The sequence below is a fragment of the Diuraphis noxia genome, unplaced genomic scaffold (genome assembly GCF_037042655.1).
Source record: "Diuraphis noxia isolate RWA-SAM2 unplaced genomic scaffold, SU_Dnox_SAM2 contig0002, whole genome shotgun sequence".
NCBI lineage: Eukaryota > Metazoa > Arthropoda > Insecta > Hemiptera > Aphididae > Diuraphis > Diuraphis noxia.
The window spans coordinates 48,249,928-48,268,803 of NW_028301712.1; the positions used below are offsets into that span (position 1 = coordinate 48,249,928).

The 18,876-nt window shown below is 27.7% G+C and overlaps 3 protein-coding genes across 3 annotated transcripts; 1 reads left to right on the forward strand and 2 right to left on the reverse strand.

Annotated features, from left to right (window-relative positions):
* Positions 1-1,444: 1,444 nt before the first annotated feature.
* On the reverse strand, positions 1,445-3,869 carry LOC107166776 (proteasome subunit beta type-2-like). The gene is made up of 4 exons (XM_089220184.1): positions 3,667-3,869; positions 3,394-3,587; positions 3,072-3,237; positions 1,445-1,723 (listed from the first exon to the last, which is right to left on the reverse strand). Exons 1-4 carry the CDS (start codon positions 3,755-3,757, stop codon positions 1,542-1,544), a joined length of 633 nt encoding a protein of 210 aa, XP_089076310.1. The 5' UTR covers positions 3,758-3,869; the 3' UTR covers positions 1,445-1,541.
* A 101-nt stretch (positions 3,870-3,970) lies between these two features.
* LOC107166773 (peptidylprolyl isomerase domain and WD repeat-containing protein 1) lies at positions 3,971-8,660 on the forward strand. Its single transcript, XM_015515562.2, has 13 exons — positions 3,971-4,320; positions 4,452-4,554; positions 4,623-4,819; positions 4,980-5,067; positions 5,331-5,436; positions 5,555-5,773; positions 6,339-6,457; positions 6,524-6,716; positions 6,794-6,930; positions 7,019-7,116; positions 7,895-8,080; positions 8,147-8,298; positions 8,394-8,660. Exons 1-13 carry the CDS (start codon positions 4,188-4,190, stop codon positions 8,535-8,537), a joined length of 1,875 nt encoding a protein of 624 aa, XP_015371048.1. The 5' UTR covers positions 3,971-4,187; the 3' UTR covers positions 8,538-8,660.
* Positions 8,661-10,685: 2,025 nt separating this feature from the next.
* On the reverse strand, positions 10,686-14,814 carry LOC107166774 (pyridoxal-dependent decarboxylase domain-containing protein 1). Its single transcript, XM_015515563.2, has 15 exons — positions 14,452-14,814; positions 13,937-14,083; positions 13,666-13,871; positions 13,412-13,589; positions 13,198-13,345; positions 13,010-13,137; positions 12,870-12,941; positions 12,574-12,657; positions 12,387-12,488; positions 12,250-12,327; positions 12,078-12,176; positions 11,858-12,019; positions 11,530-11,770; positions 11,310-11,462; positions 10,686-11,243 (listed from the first exon to the last, which is right to left on the reverse strand). Exons 1-15 carry the CDS (start codon positions 14,509-14,511, stop codon positions 10,978-10,980), a joined length of 2,124 nt encoding a protein of 707 aa, XP_015371049.2. The 5' UTR covers positions 14,512-14,814; the 3' UTR covers positions 10,686-10,977.
* Between the last annotated feature and the right edge of the window lie 4,062 nt (positions 14,815-18,876).

An 18,876-nucleotide genomic window follows, 5' to 3' on the forward strand; every position in this document is an offset into this window, starting at 1 on the left:
AATAAGACAGGTAACTAGGTTTGTTTTAGATAAAAATGTCGTGCTTAACTCATTGAAAGTACCATTGCACAAATTTGCCAATCGTTAATTTAATAATATGTATTAGATAATAAGCTGAACTAGCTAAAGAGTAAAGTGTTATACTAGTCATTAAATTATTATAATTCATAATTTCTTGTCCTTTGTGGCTATATAGTATAAAATCGGTATAGAATGAAATACATACAATATTATAGCACTTATAATATTGGTTCCTAGTATGAAAATATAAATGATTTCCATTTTAATTGTAGAATTAATAATAATACATAATATTACATTGTGAACGATAGTATTCATGAATCATGATATATGCACTGCAATTAGGCATTATATATTTTTTTTCAACTAAATGAGGTTTAAAAATTATATACTAACATTTTAATCATTTTATGCATAAAAAAAAAATCAATTGTCTTATTTAGCATAACAAAAAATAAGCATAGTTTCAATACCACAAGTATGAAAAAAATAAATATAGTCATTTTTTAGCTGATTGTAGAGTAAATAGATTTTTTGTTGGTGATTTTAAGTAAACCAAATAAAAGAAAAAAACAAAATTGTGAAAAAAATAATTTTGTTGTTTACTATATAAACAAATTAAATTACAATGTTTTTATTGAATAAGAATTAAAAAATGAATAGTGTTTGTTACAAGTATAATAATATCAAACATCCTCTAATAACCATTTTCACTAATTTTTATTGTTTTTAATCGATAAAAAATAATGTACTTGACATGATATTATTAATTATTAGCTTATTACTGAAATGACATAAAATAGAATATGAGCCTTACAAGCAAAATTAATTGATACAAATTATAACTTACACATATATATTAATGATTTATCAAGTTGTTTCATCCATCATCTAAGTCATATTTATAAACAAATTTTAAGATTGGAATATAATATTGGTGATCATGCTGAATTGGTTAAATCATCTGTTTAATTATACACATCTATAAATAAAATTGTTGTAAGCTATATTTTTCTTTAGATTAATTTTGATGTGGGACTAATAACTAACAAAATATTATTTGTTAGTGAGAATTTAAAATACACAAAAATAATAAAAGTTAACGATAAATACATTAGAATTTTTTAAAGGTAAATCTTTCCGAACACAGCGGACAGCATATTTATTATCATGCTGTATCTAGAGGTTGGCAGCGTCTAAACTAAAAGTTGGATTTAGATACTGCAAGGAAAACATACAATCTCAAGAAATTAGATGTTAAATTTTGTCTTAATTACTTTCATTTTTTTTAGTATTATTATTTATTTCATATAGAAACTGTTTCGTTTTCCATGGTTTGTTAAAAGCCATCAGTGTTAAGCTAAATAACTTATTCAATGACAGCTTTAAATAAATATTTATTAATGAATTAACTAAACACCGGTTGTATTTCTTATTGTTTATATTTCCATTAATTAAATTCATAATGTGTTTTTTTTTTAAAAGATTGTAAAAATAAATATACATCTGAAATATAAACTTTAATCTTTTACATTAACAATGATATTCTGTTCAATATTGTCCTTGGAAATTATTGGCAATTCTTGTATACCTCCGGCATAAGATATTTTAACTTTAAACTTGGGCATGTTGATAATACAACGTTTTTGTACTTCTAATATGCATTTTTTTAGGAGATCGTAGGCTTCTTGATAATTTGCATCTAAAAATAAAATTCATAATTATAATTTCGATTTAAGAAATCATTTTTATATTTATTGTTTACTTAAATTTAAAAGGAATTAATTATTACATATATTATTATAAAATAGAAATAATTACATTTAATTTTGTTTTGTTTTTCTGTTTAAAATGCAGTATCTTCTACAATTTATTTTAATATAAAAGTTATTTAAAAGTAAAAAATAGATTTTTTTAACACTCAAGTTAATTCTTAATGTTTTGTTTATATAAACATATCACATGAATTATAGTAAAAATAAAAAACAATAGTTTATGAATATATTACACATACAAATTCACACACATGATATATTATATTATAATTTTTTGTGTGATATAAACAATAGAAAAGAAATGTCTATTATAAAAAAAAAATCAATTAGTATCCTTACAGTGTAGCAGTGTCAATATAACAACAAACCATATCAGTGGCGTGGCAAACTTCATTAAGTTATAAGGCACAGTTAAATTGTCAAGACCAACCACCCACTCCACCCATCACAAAAAACATTAAAAAAATTTTTTAAGGTAAAATATATTTATTCATTTAAATAATAATGCTTTTTTAACACATCAGATGATCTTTGAGGACACCCACCACCCCTCAAACTAAGGCACGTGCCTCAAATTTAGTCCTTCGTCACGCCACTGAACCTTATTAAGATGTGTAATTATAATTTTTTAAATATAATGAGTTATAAATTTATAATGTAATAATTATCAGTATACTTATATTGGACTTATATTTAAAATTATCAATAAACAATGATCATTCAGTAAGCTTAAAGATTAATCGATTTGTTTTAACAAGTAAGGACTTATAAATAATAATTATAGTAATTATAAAATCTGACGATTTGACTAATAATTCTCATTATATAGATCATTTGGTTTGTATATTTCTTTTCAAAGATGCTCAAAAATCAAGTTCTCAAAAGGATAAGTCAAATAATTTCTAAATAATTTCATAATTATAAGTGGATATAATAACCCTATTAAATGTTTATTAAACAACAATTTTAAAGATTGTACACCAGAAAGAAAAAACTGCGTTTCTAACATATGCCGTCTTCTCAAATAATTATGAGATAATGCAATCATATTAAGTATATTCCTCGGTATATTCTTAACCGTGACATAAGAACACAGTAGTTTTGAAATTAATAAAAATGTTTGTGCCAAATCTGAACAGTCTGTCTTATAGTAAAAATGCACAATGTATTTTTTAGGAAACAATTTAAATAGGTATCACATTATTAATATTTGATTTTATACAATACTTAAAATTATTTCAAAAATAAAATGTGTTTCAAAATTATTTGAATTACCTGGTTTGTAGTAACGATCCATAACTGTGATTGCCATCATACCACCATAACCATGAGCACCATAAGGAACATCAACCTGAGCCCCCAAATAATCAATGAAGTATAAATGTGATTTTTTCTCAGTTGGATTATATCCTCCGAGCATGAAGTTTACTTGATAAGGACTCTACACAGGCACACACAAATATTTATATTATATCAAATTATTAAATTGAATTTTAAGTGATATCTAAGTTAAGTACTTTTAGACATAAGTTATATTCAAATTTGAGTACATTTTCTCAATAATAAATAACAAATAAAAGCTTAATCAAATAATTACTTGGCTTCTAAGGTGTTCAGCAACAGTTTTACGAGTAAAAGTCGCAATAGCTGGAATGGACAAATCATAACCATTACGCATGCGGTAAAGTTTGACGTTTTGAGTGATGTACTCTGCAAATCTAGGTACATCACCTGCTTCACCTGTGACACCCATCACTACATTGTTGGTGATGTTGTACGTTTTGTCTTCGTCTACACAACAAAAGAATTAAGGCTAAGTGGTGGCTTGATACAAGTAGGTAAAATAGTAGTTTTAAAAAATAAGTCTTACCATCTTTCATGACCATTATACTGTGGGCAGCAGTCATATCCGTGGCGATGAGTATGAAATCATTGAACTTAATCCCAATAACGGTTTCCATTTTGTTGTGGTAGGGAAGTTTGAATTCTACAACGCGATATTTAAATTTAAATTTCTATACTTTATAATAATTATTAAGTATAAGTATTATAATTGTACAAAGATAAAATGATTGAGCGGTTTTTTCGTTTCAGTAACTTTAAAAAGAAACCAAGTCGTCGCTAACATCAGGTACACGGTTATGATAATAAAAATGTTTTGTTGTGATAATATATAAACAAACCGCACTGGCACACTCGAAATTCGAATAATTGTTTAAAAGCCTTTGGACGGTGGACGGCAGTTACAATTTTTTTATAGTTTGTTTTTTCTTAGTGCTCGCTGTGGTGTTGCCGAATGTTGAAAAAATTTCGAAATAATTTTTTTAAATTTGTGCGTTTATTGCTTGTAATCGTTTGGGATTATTTTGTGTTATAAATCATACCGAAAACATGTCAGAAAAAAGAGAACACGAAGACGACGATAAGAGTATTAAGAGCAATGCATCCGAAGAAGACGACGACGAATGCGTAGGTCCCAGTTTATCTGAACTGACAAATACCGTCGAGAAAAAGAAGAGAAAAAGTAATTCTTTATTGTATTATAAATTATGATTAACTTGATACCTTAGTTATCATGTTTATAACCAAAGTTTTTAGGTGTTTTGAAGTAAGTCTTATTAATATTAATAATTAATATTTCATCCTTTAATATAGTTCTAAAATATGAACATTTGTACTTGGAAAACTTACCAACATGTGATACTTATGAAAAAAGTTACATGCATCGAGATGTTATCACACACATTATAATCACCAAGTATTTACTTTGACATATTGTTATTTAAAATTGAAATATTAATTTAAGTTAAATGTTTTTTATTTCAGAACTGACTTTTTAATAACAGCAAGTTGTGATGGCCATGTGAAGTTTTGGAAGAAAACTGAAGAATTGATTGAATTTGTGAAACATTTTCGTAGTCATCTTACACCAGTTACTGATATAACAGATAATTACAATGGAACTTTAATGTGTACAATATCATCAGATCAGACAGTCAAAGTTTTTGATGTCATCAATTTTGGTACTTCTAAGTCATTTGCTTTACCTACCTAATATATTAAATTTGTATTCAGTTCTAAGAAGTACAATTGTTCTATTTTTAACTTTTTGTTAATTTTTATACTCTTAGTACTTGTTTATGTTACTATGTTAGTATTTTAATTGATTTTATCACTTTACAGATATGATCAACATGATAAAATTAGATTATACACCTCTCAGTGCATGTTGGGTACATTCAAAAGGAGATCCAATTCCCACAGTTGCTATGTGAGTAATATGTGTTAAGTATTTAATTTTTGCATTTGTATTTTAGTCATTTAAATTTCAATTAAATATGTACCTATATTTTATATAATATTTATCAACGGCTTAAATTTGAAAGTAATTTTTTAACCTGTTTTGAATTAAACATTTTTGTTTATCAAAATTAAAATGTATAGACTATAGTATTGATTTTAAGCATGATATTTTTGAACAAAAGCAAAAATATATTTATATATAAATTAACAATACACATTTCTGTTATACAGAAGCAGTGCAACTGAACCAAAAATATTTATTTATGATGGAAAAGGAGTGAATACACCAGTTCATGTAATAGAAAAAATTCATACCAAGCAAATTGTATTTATTAAGGTAAATATAACATTTTGAAAGTAAATTGTAATTATTATTCTGAATTTGTAACTTATTAAATAAGTTATTATTATACATTTAAACATTTAAGTAAAATATAAAATTTAAATTATTTCAGTTTAATTCTGTGTTTGATGTGGCCATATCAGCAGATAAAAGTGGCATCATTGAATATTGGTCTGGAGCTAAAACAGATTATACATTTCCAAAGTGTGTACAGTTTGATTCTAAGCTTGATACTGATCTTTTTGAATTTGTCAGACATAAAACACATCCAACTAGCTTATGTTTTTCAAATGATGGTTTAAAATTTGCTACTATGTCACCAGATAGAAAGGTAAAATACTTAATAAAATATTTATAATCAATAATATATAAATATTAAATTATATATACATTTCCTATATAATTGATTTTTAATTTATATTTAAAATTGTTTATATCTACTTTCAAGTTAAACCTTCAAGACTTGTCTTTAAATTCAATTAGTGTATTTAAGTTGTTTAATGTCAAACGTTAGTAACAATTTAATATTATAGCATATTTATGTTTTGCATCTCATTAAATAGCTATATTTTCATAAAATGGACCATTTCATTGTAGATTCAATTCATTTATTGATTTACTTAATCAAATTAATAAAGAATAGTTTTGTATAGTAGAATTGAAGTTTCTATTTTTATTTTGAGCTTGAAGTTATGCTTTAAATTAAAGGTTATCTTTCATATAGTCTGGTTATCTATACTCTTTGCGTTAGATAAGCTTATGCTGTGACATTGTTCTAACCAAAAATATATTGACTAAAACAACTTATTTTTAAATGAATAAATTTCAATATTACATATTTGTATAATATGTAGCTATGTATTATTTCTTATTTAATCAATATTCTTATCTTTCAGGTCAGAGTTTTTAACATGTTGACGGGAAAACTAAGTAGAGTATATGATGAATCTTTGGCACGTTTTAGTGAACTTCAGCAAAAAAAACAACAAATACCCAATATTGAATTTATTCGAAGGTAAACTTTTCAGAAAATTGATTATGTTCTGTATTCTAGTAATCAATATTATTTATTGTATTTCAGAATGGCAATGGAACGGGAGTTAGACAAAACAGAAGTCTCACACACAGCCAATTTATGTTTTGATGAAAGTGGGAATTATTTATTTTATCCCACTATGCTAGGTGTGAAAATTGTTAACATATATAGTAACAAATTAGTCAAAATTATTGGAAAACCCGAGAACTTAAGAGCATTGAAAGTCGCCTTATTCCAAGTCAGTACACAGCGTAAGATGTGCGTTTTATTCTAAAAATATGATTTTATACATTTTAATTCTATGTATCTCCATAGGGTAAAGCTAAAAAACCGAAAGCTGCGGTAACATTAGAAATGGAAGCAGCAACAAATCCGGCATTGGAATCTTCTTCAAGTGATCCTACACTGTTTTGTACAGCATATAAAAAGAATAGATTTTATATGTTTACCAAGTTAGATTTTTCATATATGTGTAGATCTCATTAATTTTTAATGTTAATTTAACAGTCATAATAGATTATTGTTTTTTATTTAAAAAAGGCGAGAACCTGAAGATATTAAAAGCATTGATGCAGATCGTGATGTATTTAATGAAAGACCATCTAAAGAAGATATTATATCTTCTACTGAAGCTGCATGTAAGTTAAATTGTATTCATTTTGTTTTTTGGTTTTTTGGTTCTCTATGAAATGTCCAATACTAATTGCTAATTTAAGTTTTTGCTATTGTTATGAACTTAATCCACTGTAATTGCTTGAAAAACATTTATTAATACTTAAAGTTCAACTTAAAATTTAATACAAATAGAAAACAATATTTAAAAGGGGAACAAGGTGGCCGAGTGGTCTAACGTGTCGGCTGTGGCTCAGCCAGACCGGGTTTGATCCTTAACCATCGGGCGCCATTTTCTCCGGGCAAGTTACGGTGTCCGGAGAACAAGTGCCGCCATCCCCCACTCCAGAGCATGGCAGAAACCTACGGGTGCCCCAATAGAAATTCTGCCAAAGCTCTCACCCACGTGTAATACCAACCTACCGTTCCATAAAACTTACAGTACTAGTAGTACTACCCCCTTCCCAATGGCCTTAGTTGATGCGGGATAATTAAAAAAAAATTATATTTATATATATATTTAAAAATGCAAAATTGAATCTTTTGTTACATATAAATTGTATGTTACATAAGTTAAATTTTACAAAAAAATTTAAAAAAATTAATTTTTTTATAATTAGTCCTATTTACTAGAATCATATAAGAATATTTTTTCTTTGAAAAATAAAATAAAATAGTTAGAAATCGATATCATTAATGTAATACCCAGTATTCTTACATTTTATATGAGTAGTCATTTTCCTTTAAATTTTGTATTGGAAAATTAAAATACTATAATTTATTGTTTAAAATTTGTTTAATTAGGTATCCAACGATTATATGATACAGCTACTTTACACACTGTTTTTGGTGATATTCAAGTTGCACTGTTTAAAGAATGTCAAAAAACAGTTGAGAATTTCTGTGTACATAGCAAAAATGGATACTACAATGGCAACATATTTCATAGAGTTATTAAAGGATTTATGATTCAAACTGGAGATCCTACTGGTATACAATGGAAGTTAAATTTTGATTTTAATACAACACTATAAACACTTTTTAAAACCATTTTAGGTACTGGATTAGGTGGGGAAAGCATTTGGGGTGGTGAGTTCGAAGATGAAATACGTTCGCACTTGAAACATGACAAACCTTATACATTAAGCATGGCTAACGCAGGACCAAATACTAATGGTAGTCAATTTTTTATCACACTTATACCTACAGTGAGTAACATTTATATATATATATATATTCATATTTCATTTATATAATATTTTTTATATTTTTGTACTTAAATTATTGTTTGTTTTGTTTTTAGCCTTGGCTAGATAATAAACACACTGTTTTTGGACGAGTCACCAAAGGAATGGAAGTAGTACAAACAATTTGCAATGTAAAAACTCACCCTAAAACCGATAAACCACATGATGATGTTCAGATAATTAATATTAGTTTGAAATAAATCAGTGACTTGTGTTTCATATTTGTAATTTATATTTTATACATATTTTTTAATTGCTAAACCATAATGTGTTTGAAATATAACTCCAAAAAAAATAAATATATCTAAAATTTTTTATCTTAATTAGAAGATTACGTTACCATTTTTCTTAACCTAGCCTGCTGTTAGATTGACACAATTATTGTAATGCTTATTGGTCAGATAATACGATTGTTAAGCTCTCTGACTAAAGTCGTCAATTGTCGTAGATGTTGTAATTACTAATTATGATATCATTGTATCACTTCACTCTTCTCTAATACCACTAGTACAAGGTATATCATTTTCGAGAAATCAGTATTAGTAAAACCCACTTAGAAAAATAATTCCTGTTTGCACTTTTGTCCTTAATTATATGTAATTTAATCATATTAATATTTAATAATAATAGTTTTTTATTTTTGAAAATGTTTATAATGGAATTTCATTCAAATAAATACTAATGGCAAACTTTTAAAAAATAATGATTTGTTATCGTACTAATAATATTTTCATAAATATAACTATGATGTGAAAATTTATTTAAGAAGTCAGTGAAATAAATTTGTGAGACACTACTTTGTCAATGATTATAGACTAATGATTTTTTACATGTTATGTATACTTGATAATAAGCCCTAATAAAATTATAGAAATACCAAGCTTGTGAAAAGTTAATGCAAATTTTTAATTGACTTTAGTTGAAAAAAAACATTAGAGTTTAATAGTACCGATTTCATTTTTTTAACTGTTAAGTTAAAAGTTATATGAAAACTCTAAATTAACTTATTAACTTAATTAAGTTATTATTATTATTATTTTTAATGTTTATAAATAACTAGTAAATAGTTTGAAATAATAAAAATCATAAATATTAATGTGCATGGAAATAGATTTACTATACCATAGTATACTATATTATAAAATCAATGATAAAACTAAAATTGAAAAATAAAAAACAGTACAGATGAAAAGACCACAAAGTAGGTATCTCAAGCATACAAAATAAATATAAAATGATCTGTATTATATAATTTTTTTAAATTATTAGATATGAATAACACGGCATTTAAGAAAGTACTCAATTTTAAACTCTGATTACATTTTCATGTAACTAAAACTATAAGAGAAAGGAATCATCTTTAAACTTCAGTAAAATATTAAATTTTAACAAGATATAGTTTAATTAAAAAAAAAAATGAATGTACTTCACCGATAACTATCATAATGATTACACAAAATTTAATATTGTCAGTCTTGAGTGCTACGGGAGCAGAGAATAAATAATGAATCTCAAGGATTATTTTGTCTATTGAGAATATTGGCTGTGTATAAATATAAATGAAGATAACACACAATGGCCTTTGATGCCAAAGAGTATTTGTTATCAATTATAAAAAATGAATAAATATAAACATTTTAAATAGTTATGAGCATAAACCAAAACAGTAATAACTTATTTAGTTATTTAAGACGAAAATATTTTTTATGTATTTGAGAATTGTATACTTGTGATTTGTACCTGTATAGTATATCCATGTTATTTATTAATAGTATTTATTATTCTTACAATATGCTCATAGGCTGTAGTATACTTAAGTGTATTTAATTTATTTGTACCGATGTACCGAACAATTCTGGTTAATGGAAAAAATAATTAAATCTATTTTAATTTTTCTATTTTAGTAAATATTTATACAATATGCATCATCAATAATTGAATTTTATTTATTATTTTATTATTTAATAAAAATGTAACTTGGATTTGATTTAAAGTAACTTGTTAATTATCAAGTTGATATTAATAAAGATCAGTTAAGCTGAAAATAAAATTTAAAAAGTTAAAATTAACTTAATTTAAATTCTTTAAATCCAATATGCCCAGACTTGGGAAATACTATATATTTAGTATGAAGGTTTAAATAAAAATATTATCTTAGGAGGTTGATTATAATTTTATTGTTAGTAAATTATATTTCAAACTACTTAGATGGTTGTGTTACGCTGGTAAAATAACTTGTAGGGAACTATTTTAGACTTAATAATTTTGTGAAAATGTTACGTCCTTGTTAAGCTTAAAATTTCAGAAATTTGTTTTTCTGGTAGTACTACTTAGAACATTTCATAAAATACTATAATAAATACCGCTGTACTTTATTATGATTAAAACATTTTAGTAAAATAAATATATCATATACATATTAAAAAAAGAACAGATTTAAAATGTCTAACAAAATAAAAATGCCACTAAAATATGAATAAATATTATTTTTAAAATTCATATTAATATCAAAATAAATATCTTTTAGTAACTATTGAATGCTGACGAACAAAAACAAATTTACAATAAATAAAAATAAATACACAAATAAAATAAAAATATAAAATATTATAGCAGTAAACTTAATGTGTTTAGCTACTTTTACTCCATCGGCACATCATCAGCTGTGGCAGGTACATTTTCATTTCCATCAGACTCTTCTATTTGTGCCTTCTTTTCATATATCACTTCGGTCGATCGAACAACTCCTGCTTCCAAATCTAACCAACGGCCTTTCACTGCATTTTTGGCTGGCGGAGACCACCAGTTAACTATGTTCCCAAAAACTGGTACATGTCGTAAAATGCCTTCTTGCCATATTTTTTCCTCGGTTTCTTTTTTTAAGTCTACAGTCGCAGTTTCTATGCCTAAAAAGATAAATGAAAATATTTGTATACTACATTTGGTGATTATTATATTTGATTTCTTCATACCTTTTTTCACGAGTTCAGCCATTGAATCAATGTATTTGGTAGACTCTTCTTCTTTACGCCCAGTACTTTGGACTAGAGACAACAATTCTGCTACATCTGTGTCAGCTGTGACCATACCAAAACGAACACAGGCCAATCCATCACTACCTTCGCCTGAACATACAGACCAATCGGTTTAAAATTCTTTATTTGCTAAACATTTATTTACTAATTGACTTACCTAATGAAAATGCAGCATCAATCGAACGAAGCTGCTGTACGATACGTACATTTAATCGATTTAAATCTTGTTTTGCCTGATCAGTGGCCAATTGCTGGTCAGACAATTGCCACTGTTGAGGCACATACCTTACAGCGCCAAGTCCTGCCCAGTCATCGATTTCGACATATTCAAGTGATGGCAGATTAGCTATTAGTCCAGTTAGTCTTTCTTTATAATCAACTGTTGCAAGCAAAATTTCCTAAATAAAAAACAATCAAATGAATCAAGCAAATAATGGTTCAATTGTTATTTTACTTATAGATAAATATTAACACATTATACTAACAATGTGTTGGTCCAAACATATGCTGAACGTTTCCCAATCATCTTCTGTTACTAGTGAATTTAAGACAGTAAAAGGTGAAAATGTAACTACAACACCGAGGGTCTCAATTTCACATAATTCTAAAGGTGCTTCTGGAATTTCTCGCTCCAGCACTTGGCCTAACTGAAACAACAAATGAATACACCAAAATAACTCCTAAGCATGTAGAAATGTTTCTTACCCAAGAATTTAATTTATCATAATAAGGAGAAACTCTTTGATAACAGTCTTTTGGTACAAATTGGATTACAAGACAACTTGTTAGATTATGTAATAGATCCTAAATGGAAAAAATATCTAATATTAATACATTTTGTTAGAATAAGCACAAGAAATAATAATATTAACTAAACTGGAATATTTTCTCGGTTAGAAATAATATCAGCAACTGTTTCGTCATTAGACTCATTGTTTTGGTCATATGTTTCACACTGAATAAAAAAAAACATAACATTATTTGTTGTTGATAAATAAAAATTGCCATTATTACCAAAATCCTTAAACAGTCATAACGTTTAACCAAATTATGTATGCGGTGGCAAATCTCAAATTTTTGTTGTATCCTTAGTACCAGTGCATCATGTCCTAAAGCCTAAAACAGAAATTTATTTTAGTGTGACAAAATCATTAAATAAAAAAAGTACTTTCATATATTAATGTACTGTATTAATACTAACTTGAAAACACGTCCAAATAGGTAAACATTTACTCTTGTAAATATTTAGTAATTCTGTACTTGTATATTGTTTATCAAACAAAGTCTATCAACTATTTTTAAGGAAAATCAGTTGAAATATGTTTATGTATAAGAAAAATTAATCATATTCCATTAAAAACTAAATAAAATTTATAGAAAATGGAGAATTTAACAAAAGATATATCATTATAATTATATTAATTTTTATTTACAGTTGTAAAATTATTGAATAATTATATCATGTAATTATAACTATTTCTATCTTTAAAAGGATACGATAACGGGCAGTGCAGAAATATTCAACCAAATGCTTGGAGTTAATGTCATACTATCAGCTAAATTAGAACTCTAAAAATGAAAAATAACAAATTAGTAATAACTCTTAATATTACTATGGCTATAATTATGTAAAATACCTTAGTTTTAAATGTTGTAAGTGCAAGTCCTGATAAATTGTCGCCAGATAAGTGTAACCAAATATTGTGTTTACTGCATAGTTCTTTTAGGTTAAAAATATCATCCATCTGACCAGTAACATGTGCACCTGATACAAAAAATTAAGCATTAAGATAGCGTAAAATAAATATAAAACCGAAATTATTACCAGCTCTCGCAAAAACAATTACAGGTTTTCTGTGGTTTTCAACATCAGTTGTGATGATAGATTCTAATGCCTGTAAGTCTGCTTTGTACGGGTACAGTACATTTGATAGAGATGGAATAATTTGTACACATTTTTCATTCATTCCAATCTATTATAATTCTATTGATAAGTATTGTAATTGATAAAAACTAACTGTGAAAAGAATTTGTATTACTTGTAAAGCAGTTCTCTTTATCGTACCAACCAACACTGGATCTGGTGTACAATAAACTACTGGAAATTCGGATAGATTTAAGAATTCTGGACCAAACAGGCGGTGCATAGCAAGCAGTAACACTCTTTCATAACTTAATAACATATTTTCTGTATAAAATGCCCCACAGTTTGAAAATCTAAATTTAAAATGAAACAGTTATTAAAATATAAAAGCTGTAAACAATTAAAAAAATGTATCAAGTGTATACTGACTGAAATAATTTTGATATCCACATTGTCGTAGACTTGTTGACCAAAGATAAAACAGGCACTGTTTGTTCATTGGGCAGACAGTGACTAATGTAATAGCTGAGAGAATATGATGTCAAACTGAATTTGTCTAGGTCTTGAAGAACAGGAAGGGCATTTTCTTCATAGCCCTCTCCGTTCTCTTTCTTGTTTTGACTTAAAACTAGAGTCTATGATAATAATAATTGTTTGATAATAAGGTACACAATATAAAATAATATACCCTAAAACATACTTGTAATGATGCCAGAATATCACTGAATGGCTTAGAACCCGAGGTCAGATTTTGGGACGTCAACTGGGTGTTTACTTGGTTGTTTTCCAAATTATCCAGAGTATGATTGAATTGTTCACTCAAATCCACAAAAGGAGAATGTTCAATCTATAATTTAAAAACAAAACATAACAATGAACTTTAACATAAATTAGTGAAAAGAGGCAACATTGTAATGTAATTAGGTAAATCATCCAAAATTCAAGAGGCAATTACTAGTCTAGTCTAGAATACCTAGGTATAATTTAGTAAACCAGTTTGATAAAATAATTTTAATGGCCTCTGAGATGCAAAGTTAGTGTATCCCTAAAGAACAATTTCGGACGTTTACTATGTTTTTTCACTGTTTTGGCAGTATTGGTAATATATTAATTATGTGATACATCCATAATGTAAATGACAAACCTAAAAAGGCAAGAATCCACAAACAACTCTGTTGTTTGCTGCCTTGCTGGGCTAAGTTCAAGTAGACTTACTTCATGATCGGGGACTTGGGAGTCAGATTTTGTCTTGTTGACAGCGTCAGGTGATGACATGATGTCGACAAAGATCGGTTCTCTCGTTCAAGCGTACAGAAAACGTCAACAGGAATAGCAACGACTACAGTTAAAACGAACAGAATAATATCGACGTGTCGTCGTCATGTGTGTGGGGACTGCGATGATATTATACACTTGTGCAGTACACGGTTTAAAAACACTCGTTATTTGAATAACAAATCAAACTAATGAGGGTGCTAGCACAACCAAAATGATTTATGTCGGACAGAGCATGGAAAATTTAACATACGTATAATATTAAAATTTTACTTATTTCATGTAATAATACCTATAATATTGTTATCATGAATTCAAAAGTGTTTGTGTTACGTATTGATATTGATAACGGTGTATTGATAACGTCAGTAGTTATCTACACGCGTACGGTCCGCGATCGTGGTATATGGTTAACGAAAATAGTGGTCAGAACCATAGACCTAACTAAATTAACTTAAGACTTAGGTCTATGGTCAGAACCTCAGAACAGAATAGTGAATACTCTAGTAAATAATATATCTAGGTAGTTAATATAATTATTATTTGCTGTACCTACATTTTTTCCGAGTTATGATCAAAATAATTACCTACGTCATTTATGTACTTATACTATTTTGAATTGGTGACAATCTCAAGTGCTTTATAATCTATCCAGCGCGACGGTAGTGGCGCGAAGCTAAGTAAAAAAAAAGCGAAGCGGTCACTACCGTAGTATATTACACGAGCCAGAGTTTGCCCATTGAATGTGTGTAAATTTGCCCGTTTTTTTTAGCCAGGGCTACAGACCTAATGAATGAACGGATTGGTCTGTTTGTGGTATCAATAGATCGGGCATGATTTGTAGATTATACCTTTGTCATTTTCGAAAAAATTGGTTGAATAATGACGAATATATTAACAAAAAAATCAAGTATTTTTGAAGCAAAAAGATATTGTTCTTGACCGTTTTTAGTTATTACGTTTCACGCAGCAGCGCACGAGACCGTATTACCCCCTCTATTCCGTATACATTTTCGTCGCGGTTGCGACTTGCGGTTCCCGCCATTGCCCGCGTCTTTGCTTATCGTATTCGTAATTTCTGTTATCGACATTCATCATGAAAAAATAAAAAAATTTTAATTAAAATTATTTTGTCATGACATTCATATTTTTGGCGACGTTCGATGTAGATGCGTATAGCCGCCGCCGCGCCGGTAGAAAAAGTACGTTTTATTTGTTATCTCATTTTATTTGTTGTAATTGTAGTAGGCCATACTACCAGCTATACTACTATATTATTTATTTATATTATAATTTGTGATTCTTTATTTCTAAAATGGTTTCTAAAACATATAAACAGAAGTTACAAAAAAGGAGAAATTATTGAGAAAAAAAAACGACAAATACAATATGTATGGATGAATGTTTAATAAAGATAATAAATAAATGGCTACGATGTAATTACACTGCAATACATTTTGAACGATGGCCTCGAGGGGGTAAAAATGTACATTTATAATAATGGAAAAAAAAAATTGAATATGATTTTAAAAAAAATTAGAGTGTATTAAATAAACAAACATAATAATAAAATAAATTAATAAAAACATAAAAAATTACATATTACATGCCAGTACATAAAAATATGTTATAAAAAAACTACTGATATCCCAACAAAAACACTTCGTCGACTCCGTGTAAAAAATTGCTAAGTAAAAAAAAACTAGTCATCTATAAGACTTAAACATTATAAAGCTGTGATATCAAGAATAAATGCTAAGTAAATTAAATTTTAAATTAATTGATTCTATATTTCTATCTCAATCATTTATTTACTTGGCTAGAATTTATATATTTCGACAAATAAATATGTCTATTCATAACTGGACTATTTAAAAAATTTCCATGACAAATGATACTAAATTTGTTTTATAAAAAAGTCTTAGTTATTAATTTATAAAGAAAATAAATTCTAGCCAAGTAAATAAATGATTGAGATAGAAATATAGAATCAATTAATTTAAAATTTAATTTACTTAGCATTTATTCTTGATATCACAGCTTTATAATGTTTAAGTCTTATAGATGACTAGTTTTTTTTTTACTTAGCAATTTTTTACACGGAGTCGACGAAGTGTTTTTGTTGGGATACACGATTCCGAAATAATTCTGATCAGAACAGTTAAACCACAAAAGTAAAAAGTAAACTTAAAGGAAACTATGAAAATTAGATTATGCAATAGGCATTATAAACATAAAATTGCATGAACCTTATTAGCCTTTTGGGGTTCGGTAATTTCTACAGTTACGTCGTGCGATGACAATACTTAGTATACTCCATACGGAAAGAACGAAAACAAACTAGGTATTTCAATGGTATAGAAAAGGGTTATAGACTCGAATCCGACACCATTAGCCTTTATGAACACAATTATTACAAATAAATTTCTTTTCATAAATTAGTTATTACAGACTCGTCTTGTTTTATATAAATAATATTAGGTATTTTGTATATTATACGTCTATTAATTACGGCTCAAATTACTTCATATACCTATAATGGTAATAATAATAAAGATTTGGTGCAGGGCACGGTACGTGATGGCAAGTGGTGATCATAACAAGTGGCGTAGCCAGGAAAGATTTTGGATGTTTAACATTCCCTCTCCTTAATTTTAAAATCCTGGCTACGCCCTTGTGATAACTAATAATGTAGTAATTAATAATAATTAGTAAGTTTTGGAATTCGGACGTTGCGGTAGATCCAAAAGAGTTAAGATGTCTGCAGGGAACACAAAGATCTTAATATAATATATAGGTACTAATCGTAAGACAACTGACTTATAGATTTTGATTTTATCGATAATTTCGATTAAATCATCAAAAAACTATATCCAAATAAATCCATCGAATACCTACTATTGGCCTTCAAATTATTTGGTATTTACAAAAATATCCAATCAATATTATACACTATGACTTTATTTCAATAATTTTAGACACTAAACATTAATTTCGTGGAGGGTATGAACCACATAAACCCTCCCCTATATACGCCATTGATAAGGTTATCCCATACTGTATTCTACGGGCGTTTTCCTGACCACCGACTAAAAATATCTCCTCGATCATTCGCTGCAGGAGTTTATCGTGCAAAAGTACAAAACGCAATCTACATTCGAATATTATTCTCTCGGTGAAAATCGGGCGAAGATCACTTTGTGCGTACAATATTTTATAATACTATTATGCGAGAACGATATCGGGACTTCGATTCAGTCCGCAGAAATAGACAAACGTGTTAAATACCATTAATTATAATAGAGATCCACCAGGTTCAATTTTCTACGTTAAATTGATCGCGCGCGGCGTCAAACCACTCAGACCTAGTGCGGTATATTCGCATTTGCTGCGTAATTCCGTAATAGTATAATTCCCTAACGTAATTCGTCCTGGGTTAAATATATAGTTATGTTAAACAAGGAAAATAATATTATATTTATTTAGAATGATAAGTTTGCTTGAAGGATCACTATTTCCAACGAATATTATTATGATATTTAGGAATGGTTGGTAGTAGGTATCTCTAGTATACAGGAATAGTATTATCTTGGAATGATATACTTACAGGAATCGTACAAATTAATTAGCATAATATTACTCGGCACTGCGAAAATCGCGACAGACATTAATTATCAAATAAGAATCTTATTTTATAATATTATAGGACGGCTAGGACGGGTATTAATTGGGACAATATTACACAGGACCTTATTTTTTCGTAAGACAAGATTTTTATTTATCATCAGTTCCGAAAATACCGCAGTTTTGTATAATATTAATAATAATTGTCACGCGCTCCCGCCGATGAATACCAATCTTGAAAATTAATATTCTTATTTAATATCGGTTAGGCTACCTGAGTTGTAATTAAATGGCAATCAGGTAATACTATTCAAACATCGATATAACTTTTGAAATGTGTTGTTTCAATATCATGTTACTTTGTACGATTCCAGTAAATATCAGTTCAATAAAATATAATTCCTGATGCATAATAATATACCGTTCTTAAATTATAATATCATTCCGTGGAAATACATTCGTTTTAAAAAATGATATTCCAAATATATTTTTCCCGTTAAATAATTTCCCGATTTAAACGGACCCTCCGGCTCGTATATAGTATAAAAATACCTTCGATGTTTTCTGTCCACGTGTCCTGGTTCTTGCCGATCAAATCATTACTATAATAACACAATCGAAGTCCATTTCCAATTGAGATAATAATAATTATAATTATGCACCCATTATATAAGCACAACTAATATAATAATATATTAGTCCAACGAGAGAAGAAGTAAATTAATCTGAAATGTTTGTTTT

Coding starts and splice junctions, on each gene's coding strand:
- LOC107166774 (XM_015515563.2), bottom strand. CDS start 14,511: ATGTCATCACCTGACGCTGTCAACAAGACAAAATCTGACTCCCAAGTC. Junction 12,658..12,869: donor TTTCTGCACTGCCCGTTATC/GTATCCTTTTAA, acceptor AATAGTTGATAG/ACTTTGTTTGATAAACAATA. Junction 11,463..11,529: donor TGATGCTGCATTTTCATTAG/GTAAGTCAATTA, acceptor CTGTATGTTCAG/GCGAAGGTAGTGATGGATTG.
- LOC107166773 (XM_015515562.2), top strand. CDS start 4,188: ATGTCAGAAAAAAGAGAACACGAAGACGACGATAAGAGTATTAAGAGC. Junction 6,458..6,523: donor AATATTGAATTTATTCGAAG/GTAAACTTTTCA, acceptor ATTGTATTTCAG/AATGGCAATGGAACGGGAGT. Junction 6,717..6,793: donor TGAAAGTCGCCTTATTCCAA/GTCAGTACACAG, acceptor GTATCTCCATAG/GGTAAAGCTAAAAAACCGAA.
- LOC107166776 (XM_089220184.1), bottom strand. CDS start 3,757: ATGGAAACCGTTATTGGGATTAAGTTCAATGATTTCATACTCATCGCC. Junction 3,588..3,666: donor TATAATGGTCATGAAAGATG/GTAAGACTTATT, acceptor TTTGTTGTGTAG/ACGAAGACAAAACGTACAAC. Junction 1,724..3,071: donor GGATCGTTACTACAAACCAG/GTAATTCAAATA, acceptor TTTTATTTTTAG/ATGCAAATTATCAAGAAGCC.